Source organism: Chanodichthys erythropterus, chromosome 2 (assembly GCF_024489055.1).
Source record: "Chanodichthys erythropterus isolate Z2021 chromosome 2, ASM2448905v1, whole genome shotgun sequence".
NCBI classification, from domain to species: Eukaryota; Metazoa; Chordata; class Actinopteri; order Cypriniformes; family Xenocyprididae; genus Chanodichthys; species Chanodichthys erythropterus.
This window is the reverse complement of record NC_090222.1, coordinates 13,513,828-13,532,330: the sequence shown is the minus strand read 5'-3', so window position 1 is coordinate 13,532,330 and position 18,503 is coordinate 13,513,828. Positions and strand designations below refer to the sequence as shown.

At 36.4% G+C, this 18,503-nt stretch overlaps 1 protein-coding gene across 5 annotated transcripts; it reads right to left on the bottom strand.

Annotated features, from left to right (window-relative positions):
* Window positions 1-159: 159 nt before the first annotated feature.
* ccdc106a (coiled-coil domain containing 106a) lies at window positions 160-17,951 on the bottom strand. Of its 5 annotated transcripts, none has more exons than XM_067401620.1 (10): window positions 17,743-17,951; window positions 17,017-17,094; window positions 16,804-16,905; window positions 14,461-14,646; window positions 13,468-13,518; window positions 10,690-10,920; window positions 7,210-7,416; window positions 6,801-7,104; window positions 4,576-4,641; window positions 3,648-4,438 (listed from the first exon to the last, which is right to left on the bottom strand). In XM_067401620.1, exons 2-10 carry the CDS (start codon window positions 17,069-17,071, stop codon window positions 4,336-4,338), a joined length of 1,305 nt encoding a protein of 434 aa, XP_067257721.1. In that variant the 5' UTR covers window positions 17,072-17,094; window positions 17,743-17,951; the 3' UTR covers window positions 3,648-4,335. The 5 variants fall into 5 exon arrangements, with proteins under 5 accessions (XP_067257740.1, XP_067257721.1, XP_067257707.1 ...); XM_067401606.1 differs by lacking the exon at window positions 17,743-17,951 and adding an exon at window positions 17,575-17,727; XM_067401628.1 differs by lacking the exon at window positions 17,743-17,951 and adding an exon at window positions 17,575-17,727 and having other exon boundaries at window positions 4,589-4,641.
* Between the last annotated feature and the right edge of the window lie 552 nt (window positions 17,952-18,503).

Genomic DNA, 18,503 nt, shown 5'->3' with positions numbered 1-18,503 from the left:
GTTAGTTCACCCCATAATGAAAAGTCTGTCTTTAACTACTCACCCTCATGTTGTTCTAAACCTGTAAGCTACTAAAGACATATTTAAAACAGTTCATGTGACTACAGTGGTTCAAACTTAATGTTATGAAGCGACGAGAATACTTTTTGTGCGCCAAAAAGACAAAACAATGACTTTATTCAAAAATATCTAGTGATGGGTGATTTCAAAACACTGCTTCATGAAGCTTCGAAGCTTTATGAATCTTTTGTTTCGAATCAGTGGTTCGGAGCGAAACTGCCAAAATCACATGATTTCAGTGAACGAGGCTTCGTTACATCATAAGTGTTTTGAAATTTCAATGGTTCACCACTAGGGGGCTTGACTTTTGCAGTTTGATACACGAACCACTGATACGAAACAAAAGATTCGTAAAGCTTCAAGAAGAGGCGTTTTGAAATCACCCATCACTAGATATTGTTGAATAAAGTCGTTATTTGGTTTTTTTTTGGCGCACAAAAAGTATTCTCGTCGCTTCATAACATTATAGTTGAACCACTGTAGTCACATGAACTGTTTTAAATATGGTCTTCTGGGTATTGAAAGTGTTAATTATCTTGTGGTCAATAGAGGCCTCACTGAGCCATTGGATTTTATCAAAAATATCTTATTTTGTGATGATCGAAGGTCTTACGGGTGTGAAGCAGCATGAGGGCGAGTAATTAATGACAGTATTTTCATTTTTGGGTGAACTAAACCTTTAAGCATGAAAAAGATCTGCAAAGTTACAAAGCACAAAGCCACTCCAAGGGGAATTATACTCTATGTGTGCCGTTTCTAAACTCCCTGAAACGCCTCGATTGTAGTTTTCTTCTGGGAATGTACACATCACAATATTCCTCATTTAAATAATTCCCGCCCAAGGCAGATGCAAAATAAAGGTGCAAGTCCTTGTTGAGTTGCATTAGTAGTGCGCTGTCACCATGCCCAAAACACAGTACAACATTTCATGTTGTATAATACACAATAATGTACTATAAACAAAAACAAACAATGAAAAACAAGGTTAACATTAACCTACATTAATAAATGCTATAAAAATGATTCTTAATTGTTTAGCTTGTTATAATTAACTAATGTTAACAAACTGAAACTTATTGTAGTGTTCCTGAAAACACTCTGGTGGTAAGGAAACTTGCTGTTTTTTTATCAGCCACTTGGAGGTTTAAATATGTGCTCAAAGGAGCCATGAATAGTCTAATCTTAAACTCATCCAGACATACACAGTGAATTTGACACACAATCTCAAAGATGCACACACTCATAAGAACTTCAGCACCAGGTAAGACAGGAACTCACTCATGCACTCACTCAACTCCTCATCGTCTGCACTATGCGGTACTAGACTAGACCAGAACTATTACCAACTGTTTTAACATGTATTATCACTGATTTACACTATATAAACTTTTCACATGCTGAACAAGTCAGTGTTGTCTAATAGGAGTCAGGGCTTGATTAAGGGAGACACATGCACAAACACTCCACAAATCAAATCCAATGGGGTTCTAATGACACATACAGGTGCCGCTTGTGTAGAGTAGCACAGTGTTAAAACGGAAGAAGTGCATGGGTCTGTGAGTGCACCGCTTCTCAGTAAATCCAACATTTCAAATGTTGGTATCACTTTATTTTCGATGGTCCCCTTTAGACATTATGTTGACTATAAGTAACGTTGCACCTACATGTCAACTAACTTTCATTGGAGTATTACTATACTGTCTGCTTAATATCTGCAAACACTTTATTTTGATGCTCCCAACAGACATTCTACTGACTATAATTAACTTTCCAAGTTCATGCCAACTTATTCTATTAATCCAAACCCCTTAGTCTACCAACTCTACCCCTAACAGTCTACTAATACTCAACAAATAATCTAATAAGAGTTAGATGACATGTAGATACAACTTTACTTAGTCAACAGAATGCTAAAAACATCAAGTCAAAACAAGTCAAAAGTCTTTCAGTCTGGACAGAACAAGGACACACACTTGAGACCACCGAGTGGATCTCATGACCCAACAGAGAACCTCTGAGCAACACGTAGGTCTGCCGCTACAGAGCTGCACAGCACAGAGGGCTGATGTCGTCATTGCACATTTCAGTTTGATGTTTAACTGAAGTGAATTTCTTGAGCTTTAACTAGATGTCAATTTACATAAATTCCCATAATCAATCGTTGTTTAAATTAATTAATTGATTAATCATTAACCTAACACTCTTAAATCCGAAGCTGATTTGGAGTGTGTATCACGTTACTTAACTACTTGCTTAACTAACACTAAATAGGTGTTGTTTTAAAGCCTAGATGCCTGGCTTTACAGTGCATATAGGGAATATGACCATCACTTCTTCAAGTGCCTTTAAATTTGCTGACATATTAGAAATGCTATATTTTCATATCTTGAAAAAATAACTGCTTTACATGAAAATGTGATCTGTAAAATCATCGTACATAACAGATAGACTTGTGTTATATCTTTGTAAAGGTCTCAACTAGCAGAATACAAGCAGCATATTTCTTTCAGTTAGAGACCAACTATACCAAGCATTTGTATTTAAAAAGGGCCGTCGGCATATGTGTATACACATGATGCTTTTGTGCCACATACGACAATGTGTAGATCACAGAGTGACTTGACATGCTGCTTGGCTAAAGCTACAGGACTTTCAGGTTTTGATTGCGTTGTGATCATGAAGCAGTGTTTTCCAACGTCATTTAAAAGTTCAACCAATGGAAACTGGATCTCGGGTATGGTGGGTGGGTATAGTTGGTGGGGATGTTGTTTAGAAACAAATCGAACACTGTTTTACAGCTGGAGCGCACTTGGATTGGATTGATTGCTCAGGTCTTGATTTACCGTGCGCCACAGAATAGGAGCGCACAGCTGAAACAGCGCTGGAAGATCAAACCTCACTTACTTACTTATTCTATGTACTTTTATTGTGGTGTTTACACAAGTACCTGTAAGTAGTATTTATGTTCACTAAAATCGCTAGTGTTTTTTGGACCCTTGGTTAATTATGTTTCGAAATGAATGGCTAGCCCATCTATTCCATTGCATGGCTTGGAGATATTAATACACTTAGAATACATAATTATGGCACACTCACTTAATTTTTCCTTGCGCCTTACGTGTTTTGCGCATGAGCCGCTTGCACTTCAAAACTACACATTGTGATGGTGACCTTGCTTAATCAGTAAACATCAGTTAGGTTCATCGATTCAATTATTAATCGACAATGAATCACATCCCTAGCTTCAACCGTAGCAACAATCAATCAGAACAGATACTATTAAGTCCATTATGAAACAAATGGGTTTGAGAACCAAGTACTCTTACAAAATAGCAAACCTGAAAGCATAAGTGTGTAGCCCAGTGTGAGCATCTTGCTCTATGAGTGAGTAAACAGAGGTAATAGTAGACTTGGTTCAGAGCACAGTGGATCTGAACAGCACAATGTGGAGGGTGAGATGGTAGATGTGTGTACTGTGGTACATTAAAATACAGTGAAGGGGTTTCACTGTACAGCAGGATGAGAATCACTCCACTAATTCCTCCAATTATCGATTATCTGTTCCTTTCAACCTGAAGGAGTATAAAAAAAAGAGACAATACATTGGTCAGTTTTTATGTACTTACGAAAGTAATGTTAATACAGGATTTTGCACTTCATGATTATGTAAGAATGTGTATTTCTGATCCATTTATAAATTTGTTCTTTTCTAAATTGATGCATCAAATCCAATGCAACAGTTTATGTAAGAACGGTTTTATGATTTACACATATTTATTCTGCTCATGTTTCATGAAAAAGACCCACTGATAACAAGAAATCTTTCATAAAGCTATATAAAAATCAGAGGACAGTTATAGTAACAGTAGGAAAAAAAAGTCTGCAAAAATTACAAAATAAATTACTAGTGATATTAGTATATTTCAGTACCAAAGAGGTTTATCAATATTAGAGTTGATTTTTTTGTTTTTACTTATTAGTATCTATTAATATTGTATATTTATACAATACTGGATATTTAAATTGTTCATGTTCATTTCCACTATTTCCATTATTTCCATTTCCACTATTTCCATTATTTCCATTTAGATTAACTTTAAAGGTGCCCTAGAATCAAATATTGAATTTATCTTGGCATAGTTAAATAACAAGATTTCAGTACATGGAAATGACATACAGTGAGTCTCAAACTCCATTGTTTCCTCCTTCTTATATAAATCTCATTTGTTTAAAAGACCTCCAAAGAACAGGCGAATCTCAACATAACACAGACTGTTACGTAACAGTCGGGATCATTAATATGTACTCCCCCAATATTTGCATATGCCAGCCCATGTTCAAGGCATTAGACAAGGGCAGAACGTCTGGATGTGCACAGCTGAAAAATAGCAGATGGAGCGATAATAACTGACATGATCCATGATTACATCATATTTTTAGTGATATTTGTGAATTGTCTTTCTAAATGTTTCGTTAGCATGTTTATAATGTACTGTTAAATGTGGTTAAAGTTACCATCGTTTCTTACTGTATTCACGGAGACAAGAGCCGTCGCTATTTTCATTATCAAACACTTGCAGTCTGTATAATTCATAAACACAAATTAATTCTTTAAATCTCTCCAACAGTGTGTAATGTTAGCATTAGCCATGAAGCACTATCAAACTCATTCAGAATCAAATGTAAACATCCACATAAATACTATACTCATATGATCCGAACATCTTGTAAAGATCCATTTGAGGGTTATATCTGCTGTGTGAACTTTGTAAATGCACTGTATTATAGTCAAGAGCTCGGGGGGCTAGGAGCGCGCGATTTAAAGGGGCCGCAGCCTGAATTGGTGCACAGTTAATGATGCCCCAAAATAGGCAGTTAAAAAAATTAATAAAAAAAAAAAAATCTATGGGGTATTTTGAGCTGAAACTTCACAGACACATTCAGGGTCACCTAAGACTTATATTACATCTTGTAAAAACTGGTTCTAGGGCACCTTTAAGTGAGCACTGGATGGCAGCAAAGGTAATCTTTAAAAACAATAAATGAATAGTAATTTAACAACATTGATACATCTTTAGCAAATCTCAAATCAATATACATTTTTCATACTGTAAATTATAAGTTTATCTGTAACATTTAAAATTTTAGTGAGCCGTTTTTAATTTATCTAGAGAAAAAATACAGAATTTGAATATCTGCCATTTCAAACTTGAGAACAGTTCTTTGGTTTATTGCTATCAGGCCAGAAGTAATTAATTTTAACTACTTATGCCTGGCTCACGCTACAGGAGTTTTTAAATCCTAACCGAATATGAAATCTGGTTGCAGATATTATTCTCACAAATCTCAAACATCCACACACTACAAGATTTTAAATTTGTAGCGCAGCACACACTACAGAATATTATTAAGATCATCACATCCAGAAGAGCACCTCACGTGATTTCATTGGGAAGTGGATGTAAACATATTCGTCACTGACATAAACAGGTATGTTTACGTTTGCTAGCAGCGTTCTACACTCACCCGGTAATTTCAAAACCACAGCGATTTCTCCTCAGTTTTCTCTTTGTCCGTACGTTTGTGTCATGTTTTTGAAGACGTGTTATTCAAGGAGTTGTGTTGTTGGTTTCGCGGTTGCAATTTCAAAAGCGCTCTCATTCACTTCTCTCATTGGCTGTTGTTAAAGAACTGACGTAATTTTCCCCGATTTAAAATCCTAAATATCAAACATGTTTGATATGATCGGAGCGGCCACGATTTGTGTGAGAGCAGATCGGGAGGTGCAAGATTCGATCTGTGAATGCCTCACATTACCAGATAATCTGCGCCGAACATCGGAGCCGATCGAGGTCCTCGACAAGATTTTTTTCTCAGATTCTCGGGAGTGGAAAACTGGGCATAAATCAGCCTAGTGTGAGCCAGGCGGTTATTAATTATGTACAATGATTATCTTCTAGAAGAATGGAAATTAAGTGTTGCAATAGCCCCTCCCTTTCACACATACAGTCTTTACTTGTAAATTACCGTTAAGAGATCATGAGTGAACAAGACAATTTCATAATACCATTAAATTAGTTCTGGCAAATTCCTGGTATGAGAAATTGTAATATTACCAGTGAATTACCAGTATGATGCGGTGTATGAACAAAGAAAAAGATTACCGGTATGAGCACATACGAGGTCAGAATGGGCTGACGTAAGAATTCTGCTTTGGGCCAACCAAAAGCTCTGTCGTACTTGTATTTCTATGTAAACATGCTAGTCTAACCGTAGCGCAGCATCTTAGATTCATCAGCAATGTTACTCTGCAGATAATATTGCATACTTTAGTAACTGCAGTACTATAGTAACTATTTTGCATCTTATGTTTTTAAGAGCAAAATCTTGTTCTATGTGATCATCCCCTTATGCCTGTCACTCAGAAGTAAAAAAAAAAAAAAAAAAAAAAAAAAAAAAAAAGTTATAGTGAAACTATTAAAGTGCTGCTACTCATCCAGGTGGATGAAGAAAACGGCTCAGCGTTTAAAAGGTAATTTCCAATGACTAACTAGTATTTTGGTATTGACATGTGAATGATATCTTGCCGTTACAAAGAATGCTGTTGCTTGTGTGGACAGCAAATTTGTGTATTTACCGGAAAAGTCGTTCAGGTAATTTTACTGTAATTTACTGGGGTTACTGTGTTAAAGGAGCTTATGATTGCTAAACACCTGTCTGTATGTATGCATGTATTATACCTGTATGAGATGGGTAGGAGGAGGTTGTTCTTCTTCAGAGCTTGCACTTTGCTGAGAGTCTGTGGGTCGAGGGCGATGTAACAGCGTCGGGCATAGTCCAGAAGTTTTTCTTTAGAGGGGTCGAACTCGCCCACCTCAGCCACCTTCTCTGGAGCCACCAGCAGAAGCTCAGCAATGGGTGTGGTCGAGGCCACCGTATTACGATCTACACCGTGGATCTGGAAGGCCTTGGACATATTCTTTAGCCTCTGGTATGTCACCAGGATCTTTTTATAGCGGAACAATACACCTGCTGCGTCTTTCACTGGAACAGCAGCAAAAAAGAGAGACAGAGAAAGAGGAACAAGCCTTCAGTAAGAGAAAAATCACTTGGCTGTCATGTTTTCTGACTCTGAATGCTCGTGCTCACCTCTCTGTCTTTCTCTCCCTCTGGCGATTCTGAAAACCCTCCTTCTCTTCAGAGCTGGATGACTGCCGGAGGGTCTTCCAGCTGCGCCGATATTCCGAAGTGACATGTTGTCTGTTATCACATCCTCTCCTGACATCATTTCCTCTTCCTCCAAGTAGCTATCCTCAAGATAGTCATCCTCCTCATCTCCCAGAAGAGAGAGGGATTCTGTGGAAGCACAAGTAAATGTTGTTGAGTCAAGCTGAGTAGTTGAGTTGTGTAATATATAGTACATTATTGTTCAATAGTGTGGGATCAGCAATTTTCTTTTCTTCTTTTTTTGGAAGAAATTAATGTTTGTTTGGCAAGGACAAATTAAATTAATAAGATTTTAATTTCAAATAAATGCTGTTCTTTTGAACTTTCTATTCACCACAACTGTTTTCAACACTGATAATAATAAATGTTGAGCAGCAAATCAGCATATTAGAATGATTTCTGAAGGATCATGTGACTCTGAAGACTGGAGTAATGATGCTGAAAATTCAGCTTTGCATCACAGGAATAAGTTACATTTTAAAATATATTCAAATAGAAAAACTTTCAAAAACATATTTTTTTTAAAAACCTTACCAACCTCAATTTTTGAATCGTAGTGTATCACGTTAGGACAAATCAGGCGATGGCCGGCCATTTTTTTATATTAACGTCAAATCCTGATAATAACCATGTCCACTTGACAGAATATTAATTTTGAGTTAATATCATGTAAAATGTGTTAATTTCAGCAATTTTGTCATTATATGATATACACACACTACCAGTCAAAAGTTTGGACACACCCATTTTTAAATATTCAGAAATACAAACACAACAAACAAAACAAATAGGAATCTAGTCAGAAGTAGGATGAAAATACTGTGAGAAGAGATGTGTTTTAACTTGAGACTTGAAGGAAAAAATGGAGGTGATGTCACAAAAAGCCAGAGTTGACCATAACACTAAATGATTGGCCACCCATGGATGAGAAACGGAATGAGAAACAATGAGGAGTTTGGAGTCTGATGACCAAATTGAGCGAACAGGAGTGTAACAATGCAATAGGGCTGACAAATAATTAGATGCATGATCATGCAAAAATAACATTTTAATATTTTTAAAAAAATTTAAAAATTTAACTCATGAAAACTATTAAATAATATATGCCAAAGTACTCAACTCAACTCAACTTTATTTATAAAGCACTTTCAACACCACAAGTGGAACCAAAGTGCTGTACAGAAAGTATAAAAGAACATAAAAAACAAAAAAAGACATATGACATACACACTTACAAAGCATTGTCAAAAGCTAAAGAAAACAAATAAGTTAAGCGCACTCTGAAAAACACCCAATGAAGGACAAGTTTTTAGAGACAGAGGAAGGTCATTCCAAAGCCTAGGAGCTGCAACAGATTACGCCCAATCACCTTTACATTTTAAACGCGTACGTGGAACCACAAGAAGCAACTGATCGTTTGAGCGCAGAGATCTGCTGGATTGACAGCGGCTGATTAAATTAGTAACATACTCAGGGACTTAAAAACGTACAACAGTGCTTTGTATTGAATTCTGTAACGTATGGGTGACCAATGTAGTTTAATTAAAACCGGAGTAATGTGTTCTCTCTTCTTAGTACCCGTTAAAAGTCTAGCAGCTGAGTTCTGAACGAGCTGCAAACGGGAGAGAGAAGCCTGACTCACACCCAAATACAATACATTACAATAATCCAAACGTGAAGATACAAAGGCATGAACAACCTTCTCCATATCATTAAAGGTAAGAATAGATTTTAATTTAGATATTGATCTAAGATGGAAGAAACTATTCTTAACAACAGCATTGATTTGCTGCTCAAATTTGAGCTCAGAGTCAAAAATGACACCAAGGTTCCTCACGCTAGACAATTTTTTCCCAGGAAACATCCCCAGGCAGTCATCATCCACACACCCCTTATTTCCAAATAAAATGATCTCAGTCTTATCCTCATTTAATTGGAGAAAGTTATTTGCAAGCCAGCACTTTACTTCTGCCAAACATGCATGAAGAGACTGAATGGCACTTTTATGCCCATGTTTCAGTGGTACATAAATTTGAGAATCATCTGCATAAAGATAATACTGAATCCCAAATTTCTCAAAAATAGAACCTAAAGGGAGCATATAAAGGGAAAATAAAATTGGTCCCAGTATTGAGCCCTGTGGAACCCCACACACAAGGGGGGCAATGCAAGAAAAATAATCCCCTAAGCTGACTGAAAGAGTCCTATTTTTTTAAATAGGAAGAGAACCATTTCAGGGCTAAGCCCTGAATACCAACCTGATTCCTAAGACGATCCATGAGAATGTTATGATCAACTGTATCAAATGCCGCTGTAAGATCTAACAACAGCAAGACAACACAGTTTCCAGAATCAACACCTCGTAGGATATCATTAGACACCCTCAAAAGAGCCGATTCTGTACTATGACCAACTCTAAAACCTGACTGGAATCTATCGCAGATGTTATTCCTAATTAAAAAGTCATTAAGCTGTGCGTGCACAACTTTTTCTAGTATTTTTGAAATAAAAGGCAATTTTGAAATCGGACGAAACTACTCATGTCAAAGGGATCTAAGCTGTTTTTTTTTTAAAAGGGGCTGAATAACCGCGTGCTTAAAACTAACCGGAACACCACCAGATGACAAACTAGTATTTATAATAGACAGAATACTTGGGCCAATTGAATCAAGTACCTGCTTAAACAGAGAAGAAGGAAGCACATCACCAGGAGACCTGGTGGGCTTCATATTAGCAGTTATATCCTTTGAATCATCAGACTAGGTAAGCAAGCAAGAACAATAGCGAAAAATAGCAGATGGAGCGATAATAACTGACATGATCCATGATTACATCATATTTTTAGTGATATTTGTGAATTGTCTTTCTAAATGTTTCGTTAGCATGTTGCTAATGTACTGTTAAATGTGGTTAAAGTTACCATCGTTTCTTACTGTATTCACGGAGACAAGAGACATAATTACGGAGACATAATTAAACACTTGCAGTCTGTATAATTCATAAACACAACTTCATTCTTTATAAATCTCTCCAACAGTGTAGCATTAGCCGTTAGCCACGGAGCACAGCCTCAAAGTCATTCAGAATCAATGTAAACATCAAAATAAACACTGTACTTACACAATTAGACATGCTGCATGACGAACACTTTGTAAAGATCCATTTTGAGGGTTATATTAGCTGTGTGAACTTTGTTTATGTTGTTTAAGGCAAGCGTGAGCTCTTGGGACGTGGAGCACCAGATTTAAAGGGCCAAACTTCACAGACACATTCAGGAGACACCTTAGACTTATATTACATATTTTAAAAAAAAGTTCTAGGGCACCTTTAATAATTTTAGGCATATATATTTCAACCACAATGAAAATGTTAGAATAAAAAAAAATAACATTTCTGACACACCTTGCAGTTCATTGAGGGACCTGTTGTTGCTACTGCAGCTGCTGCTGGTGCTGCCGCCACCGTGGCCCTGTAAGAGAGGCTGAGGGTGGGGGGGTCCAAACATGGAATTGAGCTGAGCACTGACTGGACCAGGAACAGAGCTCAAGGCCTTGGGATTGGCAGAAGTCTGTTGGGTTGGCCTCTGCTGGAATGATTGACGGTTTGCCGGCCGCTGGCTCTCTGCTTGTTGATCTGAAATGTTAATGATTATAGTTGATTCCTTATATTACAGAAAACACTCTCCCCCTTATCGTACACAGAACAGACTTTGACCAGAATGGAAATGGAGCATCTTGTAATTATTAAAGTATGATGTTTTAGTTAGGGTTTATTCATGTTCTGCGCAGGGTTATTATTGTTAACTAAAACTAATAAAACATTTCCGTTAACTGAAATAAAGCTGAAACTACACTTTTAAGCACTTTTACAGTTTCATCCCTCTGCCTAATGTGAGCATAAGTACTGGGAAGGTTTAACTTAAAGCAAATGTATAAGTGTAAAAGCTAATATTTAGTTGTAAATCCCTTGCAAGCAATCACAGGAGTGAATCTGTGACCCATAGACATCAGCAGACTCTTGCTTTCACACTTTGAAATGCTTTTCCAGGCCTTTAATGCAGCCATTTTCAATGGTTGCTTGTTTTGGGGAGTTTCTGCCTGTAGTCTCCTCTTTAGCTGGTGAAATCTGGATTTCAGGACTTAAATGAAAAAAATGAAAAAAAACAAAAAACTATGAAATATCTGTCAGTAAAATCAACAGCAACCTCCAGAAAGCTGGAGTGATGGTCTCACAATCTGCTGTCCGCAAGAGACTTCACCAACAGAATTACAGAAGATCAAACATCTGATCAGTACCAAAAATAGGAAAGCCAATTTGAATTTGCAAATACACACAGAGATGAGCCAGTAGAGTTTTAAAACAGAGTTTTATGGACAGATGAGACAAAGAATGACCTTTATCAAAGTGGGAAAGCAAAAGTGTGGAGAAAAAAAGAAACTGCAAATGATCCAAGACATATAACCTCATCTGGAAAGCATGGTGGAGGGCATGTCATGTCATGCCACCAGACTCACTGGGAAGTGATTCATATGGCAACAGGACAATGACCCAAAACACTACTACTGCTAACTCAATCAAGATTATCATGGTAAAGAAATGTTGGGTCTTAGATTCCTATTGAACAAGCATTTCACCAGCTGAAGAGGAGACTGGAGGCAGAAACTCCCCAAAATAAGCAACTGTTGAAAATGGCTGCATTAATGGCCTGGAAAAGCATTTCAAAGTGTGAAAGCAAGAGTCTGGGGAAGTCTGTGGGTCAAAGACTCGCTCCTGTGATTGCTTGCAAGGGATTTACAACTAAATATGAGCTTTTACACTTTTACATTTGTTAAACCGTCCCAGTACTTATGCTCACATTAGGCAGAGGGATGAAACTGTAAAGCTGTACTTCTTAGTTGGTAAAACATTTTGTGTTGAAACAGCCAATAATAAAATGTGACATTCTGTACTTCTGCCCTAAATTTATCATATTTATAGATGTCTTGACACCACAGCTAACAGAGCAATTTTGTCTTTACTGTTCCAATTATTATGGAGGGCACTGTGTGTGTGTGTGTATGTGTATGATATATATATATATATATATATATATATATATATATATATATATATATATATATATATATATATATATATATATATATATATATATATATATATATATATACACGCACACACACACACACATACAGTACAGTCCAAAAGTTTGGAACCACTAAGATTTTTAATGTTTTTAAAAAAAGTTTCGTCTGCTCACCAAGGCTACATTTATTTCATTAAAAATACTGTAAAAAACAGTAATATTGTGAAATATTATTACAATTTAAAATAACTGTGTACTATTTAAATATATTTGACAAAGTAATTTATTCCTGTGATGCAAAGCTGAATTTTCAGCATCATTACTCCAGTCTTCAGTATCACATGATCCTTCAGAAATCATTCTAATATGCTGATTTGCTGCTCAAGAAACATTTATGATTATTTTCAATGTTGAAAACAGTTGTGTACTTTTTTTTTTTTTTTCAGGATTCCTTGATGAATAGAAAGTTCAAAAGAACAGCATTTATCTGAAATACAAAGCTTCTGTAGCATTATACACTACCATTCAAAAGTTTGGGGTCAGTAATAATTTTTATTTTTATTTTTTTGAAAAGAAATGAAAGAAATGAATACTTTTATTCAGCAAGGATGCATTAAATCAATCAAAAGTGCCAGTAAAGACATTTATAATGTTACAAAAGATTACATTTCAGATAAACACTGTTCTTTTGAACTTTCTATTCATCAAATAATCCTGAAAAAAAATATTGTACACAAATATTTTGTACAATTGTACACATTAAATGTTTCTTGAGCAGCAGATCAGCATATTAGAATGATTTCTGAAGGATCATGTGACACTGAAGACTGGAGTAATGATGCTGAAAATTCAGCTTTGACATCACAGTAATAAATTACTTTGTCAAATATATTTAAATAGTACACAGTTATTTTAAATTGTAATAATATTTCACAATATGACTTTTTACTGTATTTTTAATTCAATAAATGTAGCCTTGGTGAGCAGATGAAAAAAAGTGGTTCCAAACTTTTGGACTGTACTTTATGTATATATAAAGAGGTACATATTTAAAAAAAAAAATGTAATAGTATATGAATACTAAAATAACACTTTACCCCGATCATTTTCTCTTCTCCTTCTCCAAGAAAAACTCCTGGAATCATGGCCTACAGAGAAAAAGGAAATTTTAGCCTTAAATTTTAATCTGTATCAATACACCCAGACCGACTTCTGCATCATATGATTTACTGCAGCCATGATCACAAGAAAATTTACAGGAACATCTTTTTAAAATAAAACTGTTTATTACATTCTTTCCATTGATAGAGGACAGTCCATAATATACATGTGCATAAAAAGGAGGTGTGATTTAAGTAGCTGAATTGAATTTTTTACTGAATTTGCCCATATAAGATTTTATATACACTATTTTCAACTAAAAACAGAACCGCAAAGGAAAAACTTTTCAGTTTTTAGTTCATCGTTGTTGTGTAAATGTACCCTAAAATATCCTCTATTAGCACAGTGTTGGCTCACACTCTAGCTGCGTCCCAATTCAGAGGCTGCATCCTTCAAAGGCCGACTGTGTCACAGAGGTATGACAAAGGCTGTCCCAATTTGAATTATCCTTTAAATGCATCGTTTCCCGGACAGTAAAGGATACAACAGATGGATCCTTTGTGGCCTTGCCTACCCCAGAATTCATTGCGCTCTACTGACGACAAGATTTTTTTTCTTACTTGAATGTCTGATACAAATAATTAAAAAAAAAAAAAAAAAAACTATCAAGTGGTTAAAATGTTGACTTGTATCTTACTAAGACATGATTTTATACAGTTGTACATACTTTATGTACATAAATAGACCAAGGTGAATATATTTAGACATGTCGTGAACCCCGTTTTTATTCCAGCTGAATATAACTTTCAAAAAAATTCCAGAACAAACTTTACTGGTGCTCGTCAACTGCAGCTGTCACGGTTACTAGGCAACAAGAACAATCCTCCGTAGGCTAAACGGTCCTATTTAATAGCTCGGTCCGACCTTCAAAGGATGCAGACTCTGAATTGGGACACAGCTTCTGTCTCTTCTCTCTGCAGCTTTCTTACCATTGCTTTCCTGACTCTTGGTTGAGAAGATGAACCGATCAAGCTGGCAGCGCAGGAAGTCCCTCTCCTCCTCCAGGTCCTCAATGCGCTTCTGCAGCCATGAATTTTTCTCCAGTGAGATCTGTAGTTGTGTCCGTAGGTTAGTGATTAACAGGTATGAGCTGCTCGGTGCTGGAGGATCACTACCTGTATCACAACATATATTAGGGTTAAAGGCCCTTACACACCAAGAACGATAACTGTAATGATAACTATAATGATATATATATTAGTGTGCACGCCAACAGAAGATAATTATAGGCGCACATTTTATGAAGCCTGCCACTTTAAATGCTTGAGCTCTTTAAAGTCAGGTGGATTCTGATTGGCTGTCAATGTTTTTATCGTTCATCAGCTGGAAAGAGTTTCTGAAAGTGGTTCCAATGATATTGTTTCTCTGTGCCATTATAGTTGCGGTGTGGACTCTGCTATTAAAGGGATAGTTCACCCAAAAATGAAAATTTGATGTTTATCTGCTTACCCCCAGGGCATCCAAGATGTAGATGACTTTATTTCTTCAGTCGAACGCAAATTATGATTTTTAACTGCAACCGCTGCCGTCTGTCAGTCAAATAATGGCGGTCATTGGGAACTTGAACAATAAGAGTCGAAAAAACTTCCATAGACAAATCCAAATTAAACCCTGCGGCTCGTGACGGCACATTAATGTCCTAAGACACGAAACAGTCGTTTGTGCGAGAAACCGAACAGTATTTATATAATTTTTTACCTCTAATACACCACTGTGTCCAACTTCGTTCAGCTTCCGGCTAGTGAGGTCTGATCGCGCTCTGACAACGGAAGTGATGTCTCGCGCTCATTGAAGTATATGGGCGAGACATCACTTCCGTCACCAGAATGCGTTTTTTGACCTCACTAACAGGAAGCTGAACGAAGTTGGACATAGTGGTGTATTAGAGGTAAAAATTATATAAATAATGTTTGGTTTCTCGCACAAACCGATCGTTTCGTGTCTTAGGACATTAATGTGTCGTCACGAGCCGCAGGTTTTAATTTGGATTTGTCTAAGCAAGTTTTATTTACTGTTATAGTTGAAGTTCCCATCTACTGCTATTATTTGACTGACAGACGGCAGCGGTTGCAGTTAAAAATCATAATTTGCGTTCGACTGAAGAAAAAAAGTCACCTACATCTTGGATGCACTGGGGGTAAGCAGATAAACATCAAATTTTTATTTTTGGGTGAACTATCCCTTTAATGATGACAGAATTTTAATTTTTGCACCCAATTAACTAGCCATATAATGTTCACTAAGACACAAGAGGCATGTCCAAATTTGTGTACTTATGCATTATTCTATGACATTTTGTTGTATAAATAGAGCAAATAGTGTGTTCACACTGAAACTTCCAAATATAAAAAGTACACTTTGAATACCCAGATGATGCACTAAATTAACTGAAGAAAAAAAAAGATAGCTGCATCCAAAATCACATACTTCCCTACTATATAGTAGGTGAAAAACAGTATGACAAAAAAAAGTATGTCCGAATTCTCAATACTCATAAAAGAGTAGGCAAGAAGTACCCGGATAACCTATTACTTCTGGCGAGATTCTGAAGTGTGCATACGATGGACACTTAACTATCCCATGAGGCCACGGGAGTGGATTTGTGAATGGCAGCGAAGCGACGTAACTGATGCAGTATGTCACATGATAATGACAACATGCTGAATGTAGTATGTCCAGATACTACACACATTCTTACTGTATACAGAACATATTTTTTTAGCGTTCGTGAAGTAATTACTTAAGAGAGTAGAAATACCTTCTCAAGAGAGTATGCGATAGTACTATCGTAATATTGTGTTGTGATGCTCTCATGAATGTGCCTTGGAGATTTATATTTCGTAAAGTGGTAAATTATGTTTTTTGCGCAAACAAAACACTTGTGTTGCTTCATAAAATTGAGGTTAAACCACTGGAGTCACATGGATACTTTAATGATGCCTTTACTACCTTTCTGGGGCCTGAAAGTGGTAGTTGCGTAGACTGTCAATGGAGGGACAGAAAGCTCTCAGATTTCATCAAAAACATCTTTTGAAGATCTTAAAGTCTTAAAGTTTTGGGTTGACATGAGCATGAGATATTAATGACAGAATTTTGTGGAGTGAACTAACCCTGTAATTACGTAGTGCAGGGGGGAGAGCTATCAGACTCTGATGTTGAATGACAAAAAAACCTTATGAAAATCATACACTACATGGTGAGTGTGTAAGTACATAGTGTATAAGTGCATAGAGTATGGAACACAAAAGAAGTGATAAATCAACTATACTGACCATCAAAGTTCTGGTCATTTTGGTTGTAAAAGCCTCCCTGCTGCTCAAAGTTGTTGTCTTCAAAGGGAATGGAGATTTCATAGGCATCCTCATTCTTGGGTGCTGAGGAATGATGATTAAAAACACGCAGGATTCACATTATTCTTCTGGGAAATGAACAGGTGTCAGCTCACAAGTAAATACACCGACTGCGATTAGAGCGCGTGCACTCACTCTGTAGCTCTCGGGAACCCGCGTGCTTCCTCGTGGCTGAATCCGCATCATTCATATTTCCGTCTGTTCAGTTTTAATCTGAGTTGAGACACAGAGAGCGTCTGTATTAAGCCCAAAATACTCATGACATCCGTTTTATTTGGAAAATTTCCTCTGCAGAGCATCGACTGCAGATGCGCGTGCAGCGACACATCAGGTACATGAACTATCTAACGAGCTGTGAGATGACTAGCATCCGTGTCTTTTCTCTTAAACACTCACGAAACATAGTAAAAACAGTCAAACTGACTGTCAGTATCTACCGTTCACTTTAAGACTAATTAGCTATCCACAATCAAAACATTTATAACAACAACAAGATAGGTTATATTACATGGGCTGCACTCTTCTTAAAATCAATAATACTATGGTTAGTGTAGTGGTGTCTGCATAATAATGCACCATTATTTAACTGCATAAAGAAGACTAGCAAACTGGCTAATCTTTAGACCGTTCCAGACAGAAGCTACAATCAAGCGCAGTATTTCTGTCACGTGATGACACAAAACATGTACAAACCGTGGCTCACTCGTGGACGTGCTTCCCTGTCACGTATTTGAAGCGTCTCTCAGCGCACTTTCATCTGTCTGTGTTTGTGGAAGAACCAGCTTGCTAACAATAACAAGTAAATTAACCTCAGCAGCAAGCAGCACTAAAAACAACGGGAAGGAAGACACAATTACGCACCTTAAAATATGCACGTTCAAAATAAAAGCCTTGAAGATTTTTTTATGTCACAAAAAGGACAGTAGTAATATATAGTATATAGTATAGCAGTAGTAGGTCTATATAACTGGTTATAAAATTGTGTGGAACTGCAAAAGAGATTAGTTGATCCCATATAGGCTATGGCGGGAAGATCATAAGGTACATGAACATCACCACAAATTGCGAAATTACAAGAGGGAAACTCGCAGAGTGCTTAATACTGAATGCACACGTACTACATGTACTACATGTTTTTTGTCAGAATGTTTTTTTTATTGTTATTATGCAATAGAAGAACAACAAATACAATAACAAAGACAAAGAACCAAAGACAATGAGGGTTACAAACAATACTCCAAAAGCAAACTATGTTATCTTATAAGACTTATGAAAGAGTCTTACATGCAATAGAATTATTAGAGTTTCTTAAAGAGTTTACATACACATCAAAATCTTTCCTAAAAAGAAAAAAACAATTGTTTGAAAATGTACACTTATGAATGTAAAATTTAGCACAATAAACCAATGAATTAATGATAAATTTACAGTGAGAAGGGTCTAAATTCAAAGAATAACCAAAAAACATTATATTAAATGCCTTATACAAAAGTTTGGATATAAATATTTTTTTAACAAAATTTGAAAAATCAATCCAGAAGACTTTACAGAAAGTACAGTTCCAAAACAAGTGATTGATCGTTTCTTCATACTGAAGGCAAAATGAGCAATTGGGTGAAATA